The 24,295-nt window shown below is 50.6% G+C and overlaps 1 protein-coding gene across 2 annotated transcripts in view; it reads right to left on the minus strand.

Annotated features, from left to right (window-relative positions):
- The window catches only part of EPHB1 (EPH receptor B1), a 428,052-nt gene that overhangs the window by 265,239 nt on the left and 138,518 nt on the right, over positions 1 to 24,295 (minus strand). For both annotated transcript variants that reach the window (XM_030873427.2, XM_060298586.1), the window contains exon 3: positions 2,052 to 2,733. In XM_030873427.2, the coding sequence (XP_030729287.2) occupies positions 2,052 to 2,733 (682 nt within the window). The remainder of the gene's footprint in view (positions 1 to 2,051; positions 2,734 to 24,295) is intronic.

A 24,295-nucleotide genomic window follows, 5' to 3' on the forward strand; every position in this document is an offset into this window, starting at 1 on the left:
AAAATGTGGCTGCCTGTGCCTCTGAAATGGCAAAGTGATGATGTCCTGGTCTCCCCATCTCCTACAGCTTCCAGTGAGTTTGCAACAAGTAGTTTGTGAAGTCAGGTCAGGTTCATGACAGCCCTAGATCAGGAACATCCACCAAAAGTCAGGAGGAGGGTGGGGCTGAGTAGGGAGGATGGAAAGTAACCACTTGGATTTACATATTTGTCTCCATAGGCCCTCCCAGGACAACCACAGGAGGTGACGGACAAGCAACAGGGACACAAGAACCCCCCAAAAGAGAACATTTCCAGTTAGCCCAGAGAAATGAGAGCCTGTTCCCAGAGTCCCAATTAAATCAGAACCAATCAATGCTTGCTCTGGTTCCTGCCGTTCTGCTCAGGAAATAATGGGAAACAAGAGGACCCCAGCCAGCAAGTGCAGTGTGGCCACCCTTTGAAGCCTGGAGAAATCACCCATGCTATTGCAAGCATGCCTGGCAGCTGCCGCACCTGCGCCTTTAAGAACTCAGCCTGGGGCCTGGGTCTCCACTCAGACCCTGGCACATGCCCAAGAGGGCACCTCCCTCCCACCCCCAAACAATGGGACAAAGAGGAGCGCTGTGGGACCAGGCTGGGTTGGTTTTAAACCTGTCTGCGTTGATTCATCACTTGATCTGGCACTCTCTCCCTCCAGTTTCCACATCATCCATCACGGGTACCATAACCAAGAAACCCAATCAAGACACAAAGGCACAGCTCTCTGCTCTCAGCAGGCCTCAGAAAGGCTGTGTGAGTGCCCCAGCCCAGGCGATTAGCTGAGTCCAGAGGATCGCAGAGCAGGTGGGCATCAGCAATCCTGTGCCTGGTGCTTTGTGCAGGTGTTTGGTGAGCAAGGTAAGTGGGGAAGGAGACACGCAAGGGATGTTCTGATGCTCAGGCAGGGTGGGGATGATGACGGGGGACAGCTGGAATGAAGCTCATGATGGAGAAGAAGGAGCAACCACAGCCCCCTCCACCTCCAACTTGTCCCCAAAGGACTGGGGCAACCCTAGTAAGGAGTCAGGGTCAAGGTGGTTTCTGAGGTCCATATGGGAAGCCTTGCTCTTGAAAGAATCTGAAACTTTGAAAGCCACAAGCAAAAGATAAAGGAAAACAGTCTTCTCTTCCCCAACTTTGGATTCCCTCCTGTTCAGCTTCCACGTACTCAGGCAACAGATGAGCCATGGACCCTCTAGACCCCTCTATTAACTCCCAGAGAAGATGGAGTCTCAAGCCAGTTCAGCACGTTTATTGCCATGTATTGCACACGTGCTCTCCTGGACTGAGGAGGGTCAGTGTGAGCACAGGGTACCCTGATGCCCCCATCTGCACAGTCACCATCACACTGTATCATCCCAAAGCACAGGTAGTAGAACACACAGTACTGTCCCACCCCGATTCCAACAGCTTCACCTCCTTTCAGGACCTACTAATGCTAGACCCCATTCCTACCCCAGGGCCTGGCACTGAGACCCTGGAGGAAGACAGCCAAGCCAGGGGGTTTTGAGTTAATGAGCTACATGAGTTCGGTACCAAGCTAAGTGCTGTGGGAGCTGTACTGAAATGAACAAAAATATTTTCCAACTTCAGTCATTCCTCAGTTATCTTTGAATGACTTGTCTATGACAACCCAAATAGTCCACACCTCAGAGCACGGGGCTGGACTGGATGCAGGTGTGTGGGTCTCTGTGTGTGTGTGTGTCTGAAAGAGGGAGAAAGAGAGAGAGAAGGAGAATATGAGTGCCAGTGTCCCCAAAACTAAATATACCTGAGTGGTTATTAAGTTATTATCCACCGTTTGGAATTCTCCCCATCTCTTCCCCCCACCATAATACAGATATCCAGTTGAACACAACTGGAAAATCATCAGGCCTAGCACTGGAGATGGAGGTTCCCCCCAGAAATTTAGAAGAAGCCATTAGGCTCTTCTGTTCCTTTATGATCCCGAGCTGGAGGCAGGGACCTTTGCTGACTCGGCCCTGCCCCAGAAGGGCAGGAAGTAGAGGCCTCAAGAGCCTCAGGGCTTACCCTTGCAGGCCACGCTGTTCTCAGGCTCATAGCCAGGCTTACAGGTGCAGCGCCCGATGGGCACCATCCACTCCCCGTCCCCGTTGCAGTACAGTTTGATGGGCACGTCCACTTCCTCTGCATTGGGGATGCATATGCCCCGAGCAATCACCAAAGATGTGCTTTCCGCCCCAGTCATGGTCTCTGGGAACACTGCAAAATTTTGCACAATGCTAGGACACTTTTTGAAGAAGACACGGACAGAAAGGAGAGACATACAGGCTCCATAATCCTGGAAAGCAAGATAAAAACCATTCCGCGTAAGAGGCCCAAAGCTCCTGACTTCTGTGTTGACCTTCATCAACCTTCCCCCGAAGTCCACCTGGGAGAAGCTCTCATCTGCAGCAATGGTGTCCACTTTGAGGTAAGGGGCTTCGGACCAGAAGGCCGACTTCTTGGTGGCAATGACAGAGTCAGTCTCGTAGTAGTACAAGTTGAAGGTCTCCTTGCAGGAGCCTGGAACGTTGGGGAGGCTGCTGCAGTCCCTCACAGTGAAGCGCATCTCCGTGTAGATGCGATGGGCCCCCCGCCGGTTGATGAAGGTGGTGAGCAGCCAGTTGTTCTGGTTGGGCTCGAAGACATTGCACACCTGGTAGGTTCGGATGGTGTTCAGGTTTTCATCATAGCCACTGACTTCTTCCCACTGTACCAAGCAGGCCAGGCACACACATGAAAAACACAAAATAGAGAGTAAGAAGACAAGGAGAGGCAGAGCAGAGGAGAAGCCTGGCACTGGAGGGGGCCTTACGAGCTCACCAGTCTGGCTGCTTGACTTGAGAAATGAACGCACCTAATTTGAACTTGCTTTTAAAGGTCTCCTTCTAAGCAGACTTCGGAAGACTTCTCTGCAGCCCATCCCAAAATATAACAGACTTCACCCTAGAAAGTCTCCCTTCATCTAACCCACAGCTCTCATTGTGACAATGACTCATCACATCCAAGGGACCACCTGCAGCTCTTAGCCCCGTGCAATGGTAGGCACTTTCATCTTCAATGCCACTGCCTCTGCTCTCAGCAGTCACTCTGTGTATTACGGGTCTGACCACATGACACCCCCACCTGGGAAATTCTCATTTCTGAACCTAATTTCTTTATTGTGGTGAAACTCTTTTATATCTCCAAAAAGCATATGAGTATAAAGCTTTTCAGAATTGTTCAATAAACTTAGATTCGCATAAACTTTTGTTTTATAACATCAATCTCTGAAAAAGTTAGACTGAAGCGGATAAGAGTAGAGATACTAAGAGAGATCCTTAATGAAGCAAATTAAGCATCATCTGCACACACGTCAAACAAAGATGTGATGGAAGAGAATGTTGGAGGGGGTTACTTAGGGAATAAGGAAAGCTTCTTAATAAGGGAGAGACTATTGTGATTCATGTTGGAAAAGAGAGCTCTCACTTTTAGCAGTCCTGTAGATTGGAAGGAGAGGAGGAAAAATGCATTTAGTAAGTGATGTCTCTCAATAGTCTCAACAGTTCCCCATACAACTAGATTATCATCCTCAATTTACAGGTGAAAAGACATCATGCAATTTCATCCATGGTCCCATGGCCATAAAGGACATGGGAAAGAGAGGAAATAGAAACAAGTGCTTTGAATGGCCAAAGAAATTCACCTAGTAACTTATTTCAGTAACAGGCAATAAGGGGAGGGGCTCCATAAAGACACAGCTTCCTTAATGAGCCACTCTGGGGCAGGGGTCAAAGAAGAGTTGCTGGGTCATTCTTTCTTCCTTATGCCGGGAGAGGAAGCAGCTGCCCATACTGAGGAGCTCTCAGGACGCTGACCTCAAGAACTGGGGGTCTTCCCAGGAGGTTCCAATGTGTTTGCTAAAGAAGTAAATAAGGGGTAGAAGAAATCCAACTTCTAAAGTGAAAAGAGAAAATAGATCAAGGTCCTTGACTATTTAGCAGTGGTGACAAAAAAACCCCAAACAACTGCCATTTCTTTAAATATTGTATTAATTGCTGGGCTTCCCTGGTGGCGCAGTGGTTGAGAGTCCGCCTGCCGATGCAGGGGACGCAGGTTCGTGCCCCGGTCCGGGAAGATCCCGTGTGCTGTGGAGCGGCTGGGACCGTGAGCCATGGACGCTGGGCCTGCGCGTCTGGAGCCTGTGCTCCGCAACGGGAGAGGCCACAACAGTGAGAGGCCCGCGTACAGCAAAAAAAAGAGCTAAAAGCTAATCAAGTGTACATGGAAAATATACCAGAATTTCTTCTTGCACAGAATTAATTATCTGTAGGAGCAGGAGGGCAAAGCAAGGCTGTCCTTTAAACTTGTACCAGGGCTTCTGATGACGAGGCATGGTGCAGAGGAAAGATGGGTACGTGGAGAGCGGGCCCCACCCACCCAGGCCTGTACAGTGACCCCCATGGCCACTCCTTCTCCCCAGGCCCCTTCCACACTCTCAGGGGGCCCCGTTCCCTCTCTAGCTGGTGGGCTCCTTCTGGGAATCCTCGCACACAGCCAACTGCACCTAGATCTTGCTTCATTTCTTATTGAATCTCTAGATGTTGAGGAACCGCTTTTTATTCCTTCTTTAGATTGTGTTATGTTCTATTTAAACGTGTTCATTATAGTTATGTTCTGCTTGCCTGGTTTTTTGGAACCAGAAAGCAAATACATTAGGGAGAAGTCATCGCTGACAGTTGTTTCAGTTCAAATTTTCAGGCCTCTCTCCCATGGCTGTTTTGAAATTACATTTTCCCAGTTGACCCTACATGACTTCTGAGGGAAGGAAAGGATTTTTCTTTTGCTGTTCTGCAACTGTTTAAACTCACGATCCATCATTTCATTGGGCTGTATGAGGTCTCAGCACAAACATGGGGCTCCTTTGTCAAAGCACAGGTGAAGCTTGAGGTCCCAATTAGGGTGGGGACCTTGACCCACCCAAGACTAATGCAGCTTTGCTGTGTGGGAGCAGGACAGGAAGCCCACCTTTGGGGGCTCACCTTAGCACTGAGACTATCACCACCAGTACACCCTTAAACAGACAGAATGAGGATTTACGCTCCTGTGGAGCTGGGATATTGAGAACATTTGTCTTAGAAAATGACACTGATTGGTATTTTAAGACCCAACAGAAGTAACTGTTTCAAACATTAACCTCTCTGAGCCTCAGTTTTCTCATCTGTAAAATGAGGAATCATACTGGGTGACCTGGAGTCATAAAAATCTACGGGTCTAATTGATTCCATGACAACTCCCAAGGGAGCGATCAAAGCAAATTAGGGGGAATACAGCTGTATATTCAAAGGGAAAGAGTAGAGAGAAATTGAGAGAAGGGAAAATAACTCCTCGTTGTTCCGGAAAAGGCCATGACAGAGTCTTTTTCTTTCCTTTTTTCATTCTTCTCCTGCCCGCGGGTGGTACGGGGGTTGGAAATATAGCAATCAGAGGGGGCTGGAGGAGGCACAAATGCTCTCCAAGTTAGTGGCAATTAGGATTGGGGGCCTGGAAAGAGAAGGTTTGGGGAAATCGAGATGAGGGTAGAATAGCATTCCCAGCAGCGAGGACAGACATTATTATTTGTTTATGATACTTGGAATCAGTGTCATTGCTTTATAGTTCTACCTTATTCATCCATCAATGAAAAAATAATTACTGAATGCCAACTTTATGCCAGACATTCCGTTAGCCACTGGGGATGCAGAAATATGAAGCTTATAATCTAGTGAGAGAAACAGAAATTAGACAAATGGTTATTAAAATAACTAAATTATTACAATTGTGCTAACTGCTGTGAGGAAAAATTTCAGGATGACAAGTGACGGGGGGTGTACTTGATATACAGAGGTCTGGCAGAGAAGACCCTCCAAGCTGAGAGGGACGGATGGATAGAAGTTAGCCAGGAAAAGTGTGCATCTGCTGGGGGCAGAGAGGGGCAGAGAAGGGGCAGAGCATCGAGGCCCAGGAACAGCAAGTGCAAAGGCCCTGTGGTGGGGAAAAGTGTCCTGGCACCATTGAGGAATGAAGAGTCATAAAAAGCTGGAGGTGGCAGGAAGAAGACTGGGGAGAGGATGAGTCTGGTAGAGAACTTCGAATTTCATCCTGAGGGTAACTAGAAGGTATTGATGAGTTTTAAGGAGGAAAATCAGGTGATCAGAGCTGAGTTTTTAAAAGATTTCTCTGATGCAAAGTAGAGACTGGGTTGGACGAGTGTACGGCGGGACATGTACATCACTGTCCTAGTCCAGGTGAGAGATGATGGTGGGTTGGACCAGACCAGTGGACACTGAAAATATATCTTGGTGTAGCAGAAGCTCTAGGCTCTCATCAGCCGAGGTGGGCAGGGTGGGGGTGGGGGCGGAGGGACAGAGAGAGGCTGCTTTAACCAGACCCAACGGGCAGTGTGCTCCCTTAACACCCTTTCATGCATCAGGCCTGCTTCCCCAGCCAGGCTTTGAGGTACCCTGTGTCCCCGGGCACACCGCTTCCCAGATCCTTAAAAAGGGGGAGTTTCACCAGTAATGGATATATGACCCCAGTGATATTCAGACCCAATTTCTTCTACCCAAGACCTGTGCTGGCTCCAGTCTCTGTGACGCATTCTCACCGCCTGTTCCAAAGCTAATTTCCTACTAAAGGTCTCCGTTCAGTGGCAGCTTCTCAGCCTCCACTTCTAGGCATTTGACACACTGCCTCCTGTGTTCCTTTCTATAATTATCTCCTCCCAGTAAAACAACAAAACACAGTGATTTGCTTATCAGATTGGCACAAAATTAAAAAGATAAAATATCAAGTCTCCGTAAGAATGAAGAGAAAAGGCCACTCCCAAGCCTATTGGTGGCAGTGTAACTGGCGGAATTTTTTAGATGTCAAATCAATAGTTTCTCTCAACATTTAAAAGGTTGGCCACAACTCAAATCAGTGGGGAAAAGGTGAATCATTTTTTAAAATCGTTGTAATAGCTGGGTAGCCATCTGGAAAAGAACACATAATTTTCATCCATATTTCCCACCTTACTCCAGAAAAGAATTCTCAGTGAATCAAAGATTTAAACATTAAAAATGAAACCATAAAAATACTAAAAGAAACTATGGAGACAATGTAAGCACAGTAATTATGACATGAAACTCAGGAGCCATAAATGAACATATTGATCAATTCAGCTCCATACATTTTTAATTGGCATGACAGAAATGATGTGATGTAGCCATACGACGGAGTACTATTTGGAAATAAAAAAAGAAGGAAGCACTGGTACATGCAACAACCTCTAAAACGTGATGCCCAGTGAAAGAAGCCAGACACAAAAGACCGCATATTGCAGGGTCCCATTTACATGAAATGTCCCAAAAAGGCAAATCTATAGACAGAAAAGTGTTAGTATTTCCCTGAGACCGTGAATGGGAAAGGAGAGTGATTGCAAATGGGCATGAAAAATCTTTTTGGGGGTGATGGAAATGTTCTAAAATGGGATTGTGGTGATGATTACACAATTCTGTAAATGTACTGAAAATCACTGAATTGTACCCTTAAAATGAGTAAATTTTATGACATGTAACTAATAACTAACATAGCTTTTTCTGAAAAACACTCTTTGTTTTCTGGTCCAGCCTACATCTCAACACCCAACAATGCTGGCCTGGTCTCTATTATCCACAAACAGTATGCCCCTGGCAACTTCATGCCCAATTTGTCACCACAATTTGCCATTTCTTCCAGAACAAAGTTCTTCCTATCTGGCCTCTTTCTTGCTTTCCGTGGCCATGCCCTAGGGCTAGCATTACCTCACGGCTGGATTCATGCCCTGGCTTGCTCTTTGGTCAGAGAGTAATGACAGCAGACCAGGCAAGAGACAGCCAGGGTTCAAGCTAGGGCCACATCCTCTCCCATCACTCAGAGACGGTGCCCATTTTTGTCTCCTGATAATGTTGCTAATGTTCTGAAGCTTTTCTTCTACCCCATCCTCATCCCATCTCAACTCCTCCATGACACAGAACCGGAGAATAACAGCCTGGCTGGAAACCACTCTAGGTCGTGTTGACCAAGACCTTTTGTTGACAAATGGGCATACTGAGGCCCAGAGACACAAGAGTGGCCCGGAGTCAGGCAGCTGGTGGGTAGCAGAGCCTAGCTCTCTCGGCAGCCTTTCCTTTGAGGGGCCTCAAGTCTTATTTCTCCCATGATGCCTTCCCAGCTTATACTCAGCTACCATCTTCCCAAATGCTTAGAGTATGGTTGAGTTATTCCACACAATTTAGCATTTGATAATACACTGCTTTGAACGATTCGTTAATTGCTTTCGTTTCCGCTACCAGGATGTGAGCTCCTTGAGGACAGGGAATTATGTTTTGACTAAGTTATTAGTTCTGTCGACAGCGAAATAATTCTGTGCATTTAGCTTTGCAACACTGGTATTACATGATGACGTTGTCATTCAGCGATGTCTGGGACCAGTGAAATCCACAGGTTTCTTGGGGCTCTACCCTTACTCCCTTCTCCTCTCACCTTTTATCCTGGGTGATCTCAGCCACACACAAGGCCGCAACCACCATGCGCTACATCACCGACCTCTTCCCAGTGCCCAGACTTGCTTATCCAGCTGCCTGCTGGATATCTCCTGGTAACCTCCTGGAACTCACCTCCTTGCTCTCTGCAGTCCTGCTGCAGTCTCAAAAATCCAACCTCCACCCACCCTCCCCAATGTGGACTTGCCCCCTAGAAGGTTGGACTGTGTTAGGGACCTCCTGATATACCCAGTGCCTAACCCTCCATACATACTGACAAATTGAGGGAATGAGCAAGTTCCTGGTCTGTTCCTCAGCCCCTGGTCCTTGCCTGGGGACTTATAGCAGGTGCCACCAGGCTAACTTGTCCCTGGGAGAAGAAGAAGCAAAGCAGCCTTGCACAACCAGCAGAATATTAACAACCTCTGAAAGGGCATTATTATTGATGCCAATGAACCACCTGTCCTTGAGATAAACATAATGAAGAAAACAATGACACCCACTAGAAAGTACTTGTTCAGGCTTTCAGATCAGGACTTTGATGTATGATAAAGACCCCTGTAGGTTCCTCCAAGATCTCGGTTTCTCAGACTGGCTTGTTGGAGTCAGAACCTGCAGGTCTGTTGCTCCGGAGTAGCCCCCGAGTGCCTGCTGGCATTTGCTGTCTGGCCGATTGTGTGCATATGTGTGTATAGAACACACTGTTCTCCTTCAAAACCACTGCCATGAACTCTACCCACTGGTCCATCGACACTGCCCTTCTAGAACAACCTTCAGAAACACTAACACATTCTTTATCCTCCAAGAGTGGGTTTGGATTTCAAAAACAGGCAAAGGTCCTCTGGAGCCCAATCTGATGAGTCAGATGGATGAGCAAGCTAAGAAACACTAGTTCTTGGTCGAAAATGAAGAACCATTATAAAATGAAGTTAAGAAGAGGGAGCTGATGCTACTTATGCCTCTGAAGACAGTTCCAAGCATGGAGCTCTGCAAAGATCTATGATCGCTGGCCCTTCCTTGGACGGCTGCACCTCCCTGGGCCGGCCCTGCTCCCCCCCGCAGAGTGCCCAGTGGCTGCTGTGGTGCTGCATCATAGCAATTGCCGAGAATAAGCCACCTCTACAGGGCCCGTCCAGGAAGGGGTGCTCCTCTGGACACTGCTATTTAAGATGAGGACAGAAATCATCAAAATTGGCATTTTGGCCTCTATTAGTCTAACAAGAGGCTATTCTGATTTGTTTCCAACCCAGTTTATTTAACTCATTTTTAAAATAAAGAATTGAGCACCTACTACATCCCCAAGTAGTGGTCTTAGGTGTTGGTGACACAGCAGTGACTAAGAGACAAAGCCCTGCTCCCATGGCCTGATAACCTAAGGGAACAAACCAGTAGATGAACAAGCAAACAAATTAATAACATAAAGTTGAACAGTGTTAAATACTACTGAGGAGCAGGTAAGGGGTTAGCGAGTGACAGCTGGCAGTGGGATCATCAGAGGTCTCCTTTTGGGTAGAGATGGGAATGACACTCAGGGGCCCCCAGCCTGGAGGGCACATGTGGGAGCAGCACCTCAGGCTCAGGGAAGAAGAACAGACTTCTCTGGAGCAAGAGTGTTGCCGGCATGTTGCCGAGAAAGCCAGGGTGCCGGGGTGGCTGTCAAGTGGCATAGGGCAGGGGGAAAGTGGGAGGAGGGGAGGCAGGAGAGGTTGCCGGGCGCAGGCAGACCCCACCCTTGCCAGTTACAGCTCTGCAACCACACACAGCTTTCTGAGCTTCAGTTTCCTCATCTGCAAAACACTCTTTACCCTGCAGGGTGTCACGAGGACTCAAAGATCATCACCTAGGTAAGAAATCACCTAGCACTGAGCCTGCAAGTAACTACCATTCACTAAGTACCAACTATTATCATTACTATCCGCAGCAGCATCGCTGTTATGTTAACCTGAGCATCAGGGTGTGGAAATCATCTCCTCCATTTTAGATAAATAATCCTACCCTTCCGTCAGCAGAAAATGCAGGGACTAAAGGGCTGAACTCGGTCTCCTTACGGACCCAGAGGGACAGCCAGCAGCCTTCTCCCCATGCCTCCCGGAATCTCCAGGGCTGCCTCTGGGCAGGTTTCAGCATGGGCCCCCTTCCCTCAGCCAGGCAATCCCTGGGCCACTGTCAGCCACCAGACCACAAGGAGACAAAATTGGACACACATCACAGGCTTTGCTCTCATTCAGCTTGCATTTGGGCGCAAACCTTTGTTTGGAGGAACCTGCTATTCTGCAAACAGTTGCCATCACCACACCCTGTTAGGACCCTGACTCCCATGGCACTGCTCAATCAGGGGAAGTCCAAAGACCTGCTTTCAGGCTCCCAGTAAGAGATGGCTGCTCTCTGAACAGGAAGAGAAGCCCACTGAGGCCTGAGCCACACGCGACTTCACAGAGCCCACAGGAAGCCAGAGGTTCTTCAGGACAGCAGATGGCTCAGGCAGGGCTGGAGCCACCACCTCCAATCAACCTGGATACCAAGAACACAGCTCCAGTGTAGACAGTAAACTAAGCCTGAAAGAGTTTGGATATTAGACAAGCTTGAGGGCTAATTAAAATGTAAAATGTGGTCCGTGGGGCATAAATTCCTACAAGCTCAGAGGGATCTACCATTTAGTACACCAACCAAGCAAGGCAGCCATGTAGTCAGTGGCTCCCCCGAGGGCCGCGAGCCCCAGCTCACCTCCCGACATGCTTCATTTACCTCCCTGATGGACTGGGCTGGGAGGACCCGTTGGCCGCTGTTCATTACCATGGCCCTATGCGGTAAGCCCAGGAGCTGGGCCCCTGGCTTGGGGCAGCCACTGCTTCTGAGAGCCCAGAGCCTTGAAAGGGCACAAAGCGATGCATTTTCCAAAGGGTGCGTAAGGTGCAGAAGAGCAGGGGATAGGGGTGGCAGACGCAATTAGAATATGGAAAGAATTAGAGTATGGAAAACATACTTATTATTTCCCAAGGCAGTCTCTATAAATCTCCACCAAATCCTTCTGGAAACTTGGATGGTGGAAAAATGCAAGAAATACGGTGTCGAGGTGGGAGTGAGAGAAATGGCCCCAAGCATAACATACCCAGGTTGCTCGGAAGGAGATTTTTGTGCTGAGCAACAAAGGGTTGGGATGAAGAAGCACTGCTGTCACCCTGCCTAACCCTGAACCCCAGAGGTCATGGTGACCCCTGGCTTTTAGCTCAGGAGTTCAGTGCACAGACTCTGGAGTCAGCCAGACCCAGCCCCGTGACCATGGACATGTCTTTAAACCTCCCTGAGCCTCGGTTTCCTTCTCTAACACAGGGATACTCAGGGTACCCACCTCACCAGATGGCTGTGAGGATTAAACGTGGTGATGCGCCCGAAGTACTTCAGCCTGAATAAGAGGCCCCTGCGAGTCGTGGCTGTCAGCCCTCGGAGCACCTCTCTCAGCACCAGGCATTTTTCCTTGAAAGTCTTGCTCTCCCTCCGTGATGTGTATGATTTCTGACTCTCTCCTGTCTGTCTAGTTGTCTGCACCTGGGCATCATCTCTGGCATGTGCACGGGTGCATATGTGTTCATGCATATGTACATGTGTGCATGCATGCCTGGGTGTGCATGTGTGTGTGTGTGTAGTTGGGGGTGCTGGCTGTGGCCCAGGTGGGGCCCGTGTGCCCTCCCTCGGGTATAGGCCCACGCATCAAATGCCGTACAAGCATTTGTGAGTGAGTGGGTCAGCCCACTCCCAGCCAGGGAGCGCCCCTCGCTACACAGAGACGCCATGCCTATGGGTCATGGGAGCCACACTAACAGAGGGCAAGGCCAGCCGGCCCGAGGTCCAGATGGCTTGCATCTCGGCATCCTGGCACATTTCACAGCCCAGTCTCTGTCAGCACGCCAGGAGAAACACTGAAGGCTTGTGCCTCGGGTGGGGGCTCCCTGTCCACAGCACCGGGGCCGCTGTAACTTCCAGCAGGAAGCAGCATTTGGTACCAGGCCCTGCCTGGAGTGGGGTCCTCGGCCATTATGACAGCTGCTGCTGCTGTTGACACTGAAACAGTGACAAATTCATCCTTCTGACAAGATCCCTTTTAAATAATTCACAGGGAGCTGGGGATTAAGACACTGTTTCTCTCTGTCTCTGTTGAGATTTAAAACACCTCCAGCTGGGGTATTTAAAGAGCATATAATGGGCTGCCCCTCTTGGGTCTCCCCTCCCCCTTTCCTCCTCTTTCCCATTTCCCAAACTCACCCCCCCGCCCACCAGCCAGCACTATAACAAGGAGGCCCAGAAAATAAGAAAGAAAAAAAAAGGAGGGAACCAGTGCTTGGCTGGTCACTATGGCAACGGTGGCAGGGTATTCAGCTGTCATTATCCCAGCGCCTCACACATGTGATTATCTTAAGCTGTCGGTTGAATGCGGTCCCCACTGCTGTCCAACAAGGCCTTGTCGAACAAGGCAGGGGCGGGAGATGCGGGCCCCAGGCCCTAGCAGCCTGGAACTGCTCTGCCCGGGCCTGGGCTCCATTGATGAAGAGCAGTTACCCCTGGGAGAGACTGATGGCATTTTCCTTCAGCCTGGAGGGATTTCCGCTCAGCACGCATAGACAAGGCCAGCACACTGGGTTACAGGCCAGGGAGATGGGCTCCTTATTCCATGAGTGCAGAGAGTTTTGACTGAGTGTGGGCAGGCTGGCTGTGGCCAGCTGGAGCTGTCCTGGAGACAAGGCAGCAAGCCACGGGGGAGGAAGAGACTGGCCTTCCTGGAGGAGCTCCTGGCATCATTCCCATTCTCAGGGTGCAGGAAAATCAAATCTGACCTGGGAAGGGGACACACTCCCCTCCATCCTGTCCCCTCCCCAACTCTGGGAATGTGGTCACTGTGTGTGATCCACTTTGAGGGACTGTGGCTGCTGGAGCTTGGTCCTGGGAAGCCTGGGGAGGACTTTGATCCCGTGCTTCTGCCTCCTGGACTTTGCTTCAGACTGCTTCTGGGCTGAGGTTCCCAGGTCCACCAACATTCTCTGAATGACACGATCACTGGTCACCCCCCACTAGGCATCACCCCCCACTAGGTACCACCCCCGACTAGGCACCACTCCGGGTCCATTGTCCCTTTCAAAACTCTGCTCCCAGAATAAGCCCATTTCTGAAGATGTGCTCAGGCCGGCACAGCATACAATGGGACCACCATCACCTGTGACTTGCCGCTGCCTTTCCTGCACCCGCGTCTTGCAGTCAGTCCCTATGAATATGTGGCCAGCCACATGGAAGTTCCCACCACCTGAGGCACTGCCCACCTGGGTCACCCCTGGCTTGTTTCTCACAGTGACCCATTTACACCTAAACGCAAGTGTGGACCATTACCACTGACCATGTCAGTTTGAAGACAGAGCTCTCACTGAGAAGATAAGGCTGAATCTTGACTGCGACATCTTTCATGTGGTTGTCCTTTGTGACACTGGGAAATGTGTTGGGCATGCCTCTCTCCACCAGGAAGAGTGGTGAGTGGGACAGTACGTATGGAGATGACGGTGTGCCACGACTAGACGCCCCCCCCATTCTATTAGCAGAGGAGCACCTCAAATGCAGGAGGGGCTGGTTCAGCTGAACTGACACGGGGGCCACTGGATGGGAAACAGCAGCTCACGGAGACCCCTCACCTCTCTCCCTTCCCAGGAGTCCTCACTTCCTGAGCATTTGCCAAGGCCTGGGGGCGGGAGCTGACCACACGCTCCTCCATCACTATCTGGAACCAGCCAACCCCAGGGACCACCTGTGTCCTCCTCTGGCTCCCTGGCCAGGCCTCACCTGCCCTGGGGACAGGGCTGCTCCCTCAAGGCTCTTCCTGGACTTGCTACTCTACCCCCAAACCCCACACATCACACAGCGTTTGCACCACCCCTCCCCAAACAGCTTGCCTTAAAAAGCGATTCATGGGTGTTTAACATGTGTACGTTTCACTCTCAAACCTACCCTTTCCCTTTGTAGAAAACTGGGAAACTTTTTCCTCTCCTTGCCCCCCTGTTCTCTGGTTTCTCAACAATGTATGACTCACCCTTCCTCACTCTCATCCAGGGGCAGAAGTACAAGTACAGGAGTGAGCTCTGTGGTCAGACAGGCCTGGGGTCAGTCTCGGCAAAACCCCTAAGCAGTCCTGTGACTTTGGACCATTGCCCCGAGCCTCAGTGTCTGCTCTGTAAAATGGGAGAAATACCCCCCTGGCTTGCGGTCCTGGTGAGAATTCAGCGAAGTGATACAAGTGATGTTCAGTGCCTGGTACACAGCTGGTAGTTAATTCACAGTAACTAGTAGTAGCAGTAGTTATCACTATTCCTAATAAAAGTTCTATGAGTAATAACAGGGTGCACCCTCTGATGGTATTCTCGCAAGAGCCACAACCTGACAGAAAGGCTGGAAATCTGATCTTGCATCTCAGGGCCCCCTCACCCATCAATTCCTACCCTCATCCCATGCAAGTTAAGTCCCTCAGACAAGAATCACTGAGACCACTAGCACTAGTCAGGGCAAGTGGTATTGACTAAGCTTTGGTGTTTCCAAAGAAGGTAAAGCCAATTTATGCTGTCAACCACTCTGTAAATAAGATCTTACATTACCCATGTGACAGAGGGGGAAGATGGGCTCAGAGGAGTGAAAGAACTCAGAGGAAAATGGAAATAAACCCAGAATATTAGATGGCAAATCCTGGGTTTGCTCTTGATGCTATGGGAAGTACAGTGGGATTCAGACCAAAGGATTCTTCTCCCTCGGGCCGTAGCTGGAGGTAAGGCCAAGGGTGCACCCCCAGGGCTTCCCTGTTCCCGCATAAGCTCGGCTTGCCCTTCCAGAGCCAGAAGATCCATGTCTTTTGTCCACCCTGACGCCCCCTTCTCCATCCGTTTTCCTCCTGTCCATCTTCTCCAGGCCTCTTAACTCTGCCTCACCTTCCTTCTAATGCTTCATCCTCCCCTGTAATATATATCTTTCCTTCACCTATGAGACCAGTGAGGAGCTGCGAGTTCAGGCTGTCAGGGCAATGAGCCCCTGAGGAACCCCCTCAGCTGCATCCTGGTGCCTGTGTCAGGAGCCCCGTTTCCTTCCAGGGCCCTGAGGGCCGCTCCAGCCTTCAACCTGAGAAAAGCTGTCACCAGGCAGCTGGTCCTAAGCCTCACATGTTGGTGGGAGAAAGGTTTCCAGGGTTGGGACAAGGGGTGTGCCAGGGATTTGCCATTCTAGGGAAGGTTTTAGAGAAAAGACCCCTATCTGTCCGGACAAATGAGGGTTAAGCCTGCCTCTGAGAGGGGGAGGGGGGCTGGGTGACCTCTGTGGTTCCCTCCCAGAGTTTGCGGACAGAGATATCTCCTGCTCTGCTGGTGAATGAGTCTGCAAGGCATTTCCAAGAGCAAGAAAATCAATCCGCCAGACAGTAAGGTTCTGGTAAACCACCACAACTCCCAAAGTTCTTTAACACGGCAAGTTGGAGAAGCATCTCTCCCTCAGTCAGTCTCTCTCTCCACTCCACCCACACACACATATATGCAGTCATATCCGATGTATTTCTGTTGCAGGAAGGGGGACCCCTTCCAGGGCCCAAGAGCGGGCTCTTGTCTAACACTCGTAAATGAATTGTCCAAGGAGACACACGTACTGACAAAGCAAAAGACTTTATTGGGAAGGGGCGCCTGGGCGGAGAGCAGCAGGGTAAGGGAAGCCAGAACTGCTCTGCCACGTGGCTGGCTATCTCCAGTTCTATGGTAATGGGGTTAGTTTCCAGCTTGTCTCTGGCCAGTCATCTTGCTTGGCCCATATTTGGTCTGACTCAGTGTCCTTCCCCTGGTGCGCGCATCTCTCAGACAAGATAGATTCCAAAGCGAAGGATTCTGGGAGGTGAGAGCAGGACATAGGGACTGGCGTCTCCTCCCTCCTTTTGGCCCCTCCCAAATTATCATCATGCCTGGCCAAGGCAGGCAGTTTCGGTCAATGGTTCCCTAGCATTTCTGCAACCAGTTGCAATGATTAATATTCTACTCAATGTAATCATTCATATTCTAACCAATGACACTGGTCATCTGTAACATTCTAGTCACCTCTCTGTCAAAGGCACACACGTGCCCACAGAAAAGAGCTCATATAAAAGCCCTGTGACAGACAGCAACCACACAAGATGAAACAGAGCAGAACTGTGCCCTTGTCCAGCCCACCTCTCCTCCCCTGGGATCCACCAGCCTCGGCCAACCCACCCCAGGGCTGTCACACTTCCCAGAGCAGCGTCTGAACCCCGTGGAGCACCTTCCACCTCCCCAGGGTCCCGCCCCCCGTGGCTCTGTCCTGAGCCCCCAGGCCTTTTCTATCACTCTCTCTGTCAAGCAGGTGATTTTAAACTTCCATTCCTAAAAGACACATATTATATAAAAAAAAAATGCTTTAAGTGCCTTGGGGTGTTTTGTTCCTCATTGTTTCATAAAAGTGACATTAATAGCCAGAGAAGAGCACTGCTGAGTGCAATTACAGAGGACGTTTCAGGTATGAAAGCTGTTTTGAGCCTGCTAATGTTTCCTAATTACAGGCCTTTTGGTAGCGAGAGAAAAAGATAAAGAGTGGGTGGGAGGCCCAGGGTGGGAGCTCTGACTTATCTCAGGGGGTTACCTGAAGAGGGCAGGGGAGGGGTGGGAAGGGGAGAGGGAGTAGGGAGGGCAGAGGCCCACCTGCTGGGAGGCAGGGCCCCTCCCAGAGGAGAAAGCAGTACTAATTCCTGGGTAACAGCTCAGGGAAAGGATACCACCCATGTCCCGAACTGTGAGAAAAACCTTTTGGATACTGAACCTGAATTCAAGGAACCCCCAGCAACTCGAGCTGGGAGTTCCTTTGGAAGCCACCCTCTGGAGACACTGTAGCATTTCACTGGGAAAGAGGGTACAGCCTGGTTGTCAGCAGGAGAGCAGGCTGGATGTTATTAGCACTGGCGCTTTCTAGCCATGTGACCAGAGGCAATTTAACAGCGTTCTGTGCCTCAGTCTCCTCATCTGTAAAACGGGGCTGTTGTGATGACTGATGCACGCCTGGCTGTAAAGCACAGGGGCCTGTGATACAGTGTTAGAGTTCCTCTTTCTCTGCTGAGCACCTATCCAGTTCTCGGGTACCCACATCCCGCTTCCTTCTGGGGAATTACTCCCGCCAGCCTGTCAGTCCAGGCTTCCGGTGGGCTCAGCACAACACGGGGTTGGAACACAGGACCTGGGAGTACCACTCAGTACTTCCTGAATGCAGGGACTGGATCAGGGCAGGCACGGGAGTCAAACTGTCCAGTCAGGCCCATTCAGGGCTAATTCCAGGGCTTCTGCTGGGGGGACCAGGAGGAAATGCTTGTGCTTCCCCAGGGGACATGGATGGATGTGGTTGTAGGGGCGGGAGCCTCTGCAGACTTCTTATTACCAAGAGGAGGCCCAGCATGGAGCCAACACCAGGGGAGTAGAGAGAGGAAAAAGTGGGTGGGAAGAGAGAGAGAGATTGATCTAAGGAAGTGGACCAGCCACCCATGAAGCCACATCAGCCACTGGACCATTCATTTACATGAGCCAAGATACCTTCCTTAAGACTGACTTACGCTTTGCTGTCCCTGGCCACCAGGAAGCCCTGACTGATACAGAAGTGTGGCTCCCAGCAGTCAGCAACCAGGTCCAACACCCCCAAGTCCCAGGCAGGGGTACCAGTCTGAGAAAGGATGACCAACTCTGTCCCGCTCTGCCTGCCTGCCACCGGCATGGCCGGAAATTCAAAAACCGTACAACTCCATTCACAGAATCATTTTGCCCAGAGTTAAATGTCTCTTGGATTTGCCTAATTTAGCTCAGACTTTTCTGTCTTAATTAGCATGATTGAGTCATCAAAGGAAGAAAAGAGAAAATCCAGACCTCCAGAGGGTGCGTACTATGCTAACACTTCCTGAGTGTTTACCCAGGAAAACTTTTTACCGACATGGTTTCATATATGGAACATTTCCCATCCTCACTCTGCTGAGCAGAGGAGGAAACCAGGAATGAAGGAAAACTTTTTACCGACATGGTTTCATATATGGAACATTTCCCATCCTCACTCTGCTGAGCAGAGGAGGAAACCAGGACTGAAGGAGTCTGCATGACGGGCCCAAGATCACACAGCCAGGGAGCTGCCGAGCGGGAAGTGGAGCCGGATTATTTGATGTCAAGGCCTGATGCCTTCACTGCTGCTCCATAAACTTCTCACCCATCAGACCAGCTAAATTTCAATTGATTTTGCTTGGCCTTGGAACGAATGAGATGTTATTAGGGTGGATTTCTCTCCAGTGCGTGCTGTCCTTATTCGCAGGATGTGGGCAGCTGGTGAGGGTGCCTGGACCTGACAGACAAGGAGACGGGAGGCTGCCAGGAGGGTCCCCACGTGAACAAGGAGGGCTGTGAGGGAGGAAGATCCCAATGCACAGCTCTCATGGGCGTGCATCCTGCGTGGGGAGTTAATTTATCAGACACAGGCATTCAAATGAAGCTTGTTCCCTTCACACTGGCCTCCCTGGAAGCTCTCTACTTAGTCCAATAATCCTCCCATCATTTAAGATTTTTCCAGAACTCTGGGAACTGCTTGCAGAGGCATAAGGTGAAATAAGCTCATTTAACTTCATACACACACACACACACACACACACACACATCACGTCACATAGAAATACACACATATATCACATAGAAATACTCAGAAGCACATATATACACAGACACATACACACATATATACATACATGTACCTGGATACACACACGTGCAAACACATATATCATATATATATATATATATATATATACACACACAGATGCACAGACACATACCTATACACACATGCACACACACATGGAGCACAGGCACGCACACACCCAGCCTGCTCGTCCTAAAGGCTCATCAGGCTTGGCTCCAGATTCCTTTTCCATCTTTCTTCTATGAACCTCCCCCACTTCCCATTGGCTGTCCTCCTTTGCCAATATTAAAGTAGAGAACAGAGCATGTCATGGGCCGGGAAGGTGGTTTCAAAGGGCAGCACAGATGGAGTTGGATTCTGAAAGCCCGTGGAGTGTTGTTTGAAGATAACTCACGATCTGTAGATGGTCGCACGGGGGCCACACATCCCACAGACACAGAAACCTACACATGCAGAGGCCACTGGCCGCCCACGTGCAAATAGCCAGTGAGCCCTGGCAAAACTGTGAAAGTAAAAGGGCTTGCTTGGATTTCCAGCAAGCAAGCTGAAGAAGCCTCACTATCAGAGGGACCCAGGCTCACCTTCCTAATCCATCACAGCCAGTGTCTGAAAGCAACTGGGACCTTCTGGTGGGTGTCCTCGTCTCCTCTCTCATGCTCATCTCAGGAGAGCTGGCTCTATCTGCATCACTAACTAACGTCTTTAAAAAGATATGGACAATCAATTGGGTATTGAGAGGCCTATAACAAGCATTTTATTGGGCTACAATAAACCTAAATTGAGCATCTCCTAAATTCAGAACCCTGGGTTGAAGATGCAGGGAAGTATCATGAATGCTTCAGTCCTTCCTCATTTATTTGGCCAACAGACATTTACTGGAGTCTGTCCTCTGCTGGACCAGTGCTGGGCACCGGGGACAGAGATGAAGCCACTCCATTCTCTGGCCGGTGGGAGAAAGCACACATCAACACAGGTTTATGGACAGTACATTAGAAGTCAGCACCAAGCCCTCTGCTTTAAGAAGAGGGCCCCTACCACAGAGTCCTGGTGGGGAGGGGCGTCCAGGAGGGCTCCCTGAGGGGAGGAGAACGGAGCTGACACTTGAGGGACAGAGAGTGATGCAAGGAGGGAGGGCAGTGGAAAAGGAAAATGGGGAGAGGGCCAGGCAGCATCTAGGAACTGGCGCGGACTGCTAAGATGGACCATGCAACCACGGAGACTAGCACTTACTGAGCTCTGCCGGTGGCTGAGCACAGCACCGAGTGCTTGACCACGGGACCTCTCGGAGCTCCCCCACTGCCCAGAGCTCCTGAAATTGAAGGTCAGGACCCTTCTGGAGCAGGGCTGGAAACAAGGGTTTGGGAGAGGTAACTGAAGGCAGCCTGAGGGAGGAGGGTGAGGTCAGCAGGGTCATGGGTAAGGGTCCCAGGATGCCCTTTGATGGTACCTCAGCCCCTCCCTGGCATTTGTTACTTTAGAAATGTATTTGTTACTTTCTCCCTCTGCTCACCAGGTGGCCTCTGATTCCGGTTAAAACTAAAGGCTTTAAATTAAAGCTGCAATTAGATTATAAAGCAACATTTTGCCATTTGAGCAGAAATACTTTCTGCTTTTGACACGTAATATTATAATCCACTTTCCAGCAATATAGCTGAAAACAATTTGCGGGCTATGTGTGGGTGGGCAGTCCAACTCCTTCCCACATCTAGCAGTCCTCAAGTACAGGGATGAAGATACCTACTGACCCCATAAAAGGAAGTCTCTTGGTCTCCCTCTGGGGAGCCCACCTAACAGACAGTGCACTGTGGATAGGGTTCATTGAAATGCTAGCTGTGCCCCCTGGCAGAATCATGGTGCCTCTTCTGGATGAGGCCAACCCAGTTCCCTGGAGACCCACAGGCTACCAGAACAATGTCCGCCCACCCTTCAACATCTTACGCATGCATGGTATCCTGACTGCAGGGACCATCTGAGGCCTTTGTCCCCTTTCTGGGGTTGGGGGGGGGCGATTTCCTTCCCCACTGGATCCCAAGAAGATGTGGACCACCCGCCCACCCTCCTGGCTTCTCAAATGCCCGGCCCTGGCCCCACTCTCTGGACCCCTTCATCACCCAGAAGTACTCTGTTTGTCTTAAATCTAAGCCCTGACTCAAGGCCACAGCCTCTGGTCCTCCTCCAGTCTCACCAAGACCTTCAACTGGGCCCCCCATACTTTGTTACATGGTCAGTCCGTCCTGGCTTCACTCTTCTCGTGGGGTCGATGCCACGTTGCAAGAGCCCACCCCCTGCTGCCAACGTCCTCAGCTCCTGACCCTCCGGACCCACCATTCTTTTTTTTTTTTTGCGGTACGTGGGCCTCTCACTGTTGTGGCCTCTCCCATTGCGGAGCACAGGCTCTGGACGCGCAGGCTCAGCAGCCATGGCTCACGGGCCCAGCCGCTCCACAGCATGTGGGATCTTCCCAGACCGGGGCATGAACCCGTGTCCCCTGCATCGGCAGGCGGAGTCTCAACCACTGCGCCACCAGGGAAGCCCCGGACCCACCATTCTTGCACAAACATAACTCAGGATGACTCCGCCGCCAGGTACACCTGATCAGGGCCGTCACAGACACACGGCCTCAACCTCAGCTAGGCCCTTATTCCAGCCACATTCCTTCCAGACAAGGCCAGCCTCTCTCCAAGTCACCAGCAGTGGCACTTACTTCACACCTTTTCCTCCCTCCTAAAACCTGCTACTCAAGACTCCCTACCTCATAACTTGCGTAAAGCTATCAACAATGCCTGAACTTGTATGGTACTCAGTTCACAAGTGGGAAAATGAAGCTTCAGTGAAGTGGAGTAACTCACCCAACATCACACAGCTAGTAAACATCAGAGCTGGGATTCAAGCCTGGCTGTCCTACTCTGGATTTAAGCATTCTCCCTTCTCCGACTCCCTGGTTCTCAATCCACTCTGTAGTGGTAGTGGCATGTGGGCAGGGGAAAGTATTTTATCACACACATTGTTTAAAATTTCTGGCCAATGCTTGTTGATAATAAAAATGAAAAAAGAAGAAAAAGAAAATAAAAAGACTCCCCACCTCCACTCTCCAAACCTCCCCTCCAACCTCAGAGAGAAGATAGGAAGTTGAAAGACTTTTCCCTTTGATGGCTTCTGTCTCCAATCCTGAGCATGCCCATCTCTGAAGGCACCCGGTCACTGCACTGCCATTTCAACAGCAAAGGAGTCCCGGGCCCTGAAAGGCACCCACGCCCACAGCCCCCCGTTCCCTCCGCCCCCCACGCTCTGTATTCTCTCTCCTCATGAGCTGCTGCTTCCATATCCTCACCTCCCCCTGACCCTTCAACACCCTGATTTCTGGCTTCTGACCCCGGTCCCCTCTGAAGCCATCAGCACAAGTCACCAATAGGGTCCCTGTAACCAAGCCCAGTGGAAACTTTCAACACCTAGCAGCACTTTTGCCCCACTTCCTCCTTGATGCCTCCTCCCGTGAGAAGACCACCTCTTGGTTTTCTCCTGCCTCCCAGGCCACTCCTTCTCATGCCCTTTTCAGGCTCCTCTTTCTCTATTTCACACTTCAGTCAGGTCACCCATCCCAAGTTCTCACCTCTTCTCCCTCCAGACACTCTCCCTGGGAGACTGCAGCCACCCCCTGGGCTCGCCTCCCACACGTGAGGCTGCATTCTCATTCCCCTGCCCTGGAGTCACATGCTAATGGGCCCCTCCCCAGGGGTGCCCAGGGGCACTTCAGATTCTTGAGCTTGGCCTCCTTCCACCAAGCGTGCCCCTCCTCCTTTGTCCTCATCTCCAAGAACGACACCATCAGCCCCCCACTCGCCCAAGTCAAGAACTGTCAACAAATAATACTTTGAAATATACGTAGTGAACTAGGCGCCAGTGTCCAATGGTGAACGAATATAGAGTCCAGGCCACCATGGAGACCACACTATGGCCAAAGTGGGGGAAGGGCGGAGATGGGTCCAATACTAACACAGAGAGATGTAAAATTTGCAGCTGTGAAAAGGGCTGTGAAGTAAAGCTCCCCGGCCCTGAGACGACCTGTGATGGAGGACCTAACATGGCTGGGGATGCAGGGAAGGTATCCCGAGGATGGGCCGAGTGAGCTGAGGCCTGAAGATGAAAGAGGAAAGTCAAGAATGGCTCTGGTTTCTGGCCTTCACACTGCGCTAAGACGGCGCCCGCGTGTGCCAGTGGGGGAAGGAAAGGATGGTGAATTCTGCTCGGGCCACGCTGAGCAGCCAATGAAAGACAGGGCAGGTGGATATGTGAGCTGGGCCAGGGACAAACTTGGGAGTCACTGGTGTGTTCACGGAATCAGAGGCAACTCTCCAGGGACGAGAACACAGGGAGGCAGGGCAAGAGCTTGGGTGGAAGTGTAGCCCTCGATCCACCCTCTCGCCCAGGCCAAGGGCCTGCCTGACCCTCCGGCTCCTCGCCCTAAACCAGACAGGCTCAGAAGCTGCTCAGGGTGCCAGGAGAACTATCTGGATGTGTGTCCCTGGGAGGAGAGCAATAAGGTCAAGGCCGGCGAGCATGGCTGGTAACCAGGGAAGGGTAAGCAGAGAGCAGCCCAGCCAGCTGCTGTCTCTACAAGGCATCTCTTGACTTTGAATGTTTCCCTAAAGGACGATCTTCCTTGGGAAAGGAGATGAGAAGTTTAAAGAAGACAGGTGGTGTGTACAAAAATCAAGGGAAAAATGAACCATAAATCACATCATTGCCTCGTGAGAAAACATGCAAACCTTCAAGCAACAACATCACTTGTAAAAGAGTGGCAAGTTCTTAATGTCCAGGCCACCTGAAGAGCTGCCACCTCGTCGGCTTTGCATAAAGTCCCTTCTGGGAGCGGGAAGTGTTCCCCAGTGGCCCACAGTGTTCCCAGCAGGATTTGGACTTCGTCAGAGTGGGCAAGATGTGCCCCTGCTCCCACCCCTGCTTTGGGAAACACAGCTCACGCCAGACTTTGCCCTCCTGCCCCAAGGCTTGATGCCT

This window comes from Globicephala melas, chromosome 4 (genome assembly GCF_963455315.2).
Source record: "Globicephala melas chromosome 4, mGloMel1.2, whole genome shotgun sequence".
Classification (NCBI taxonomy): Eukaryota; Metazoa; Chordata; class Mammalia; order Artiodactyla; family Delphinidae; genus Globicephala; species Globicephala melas.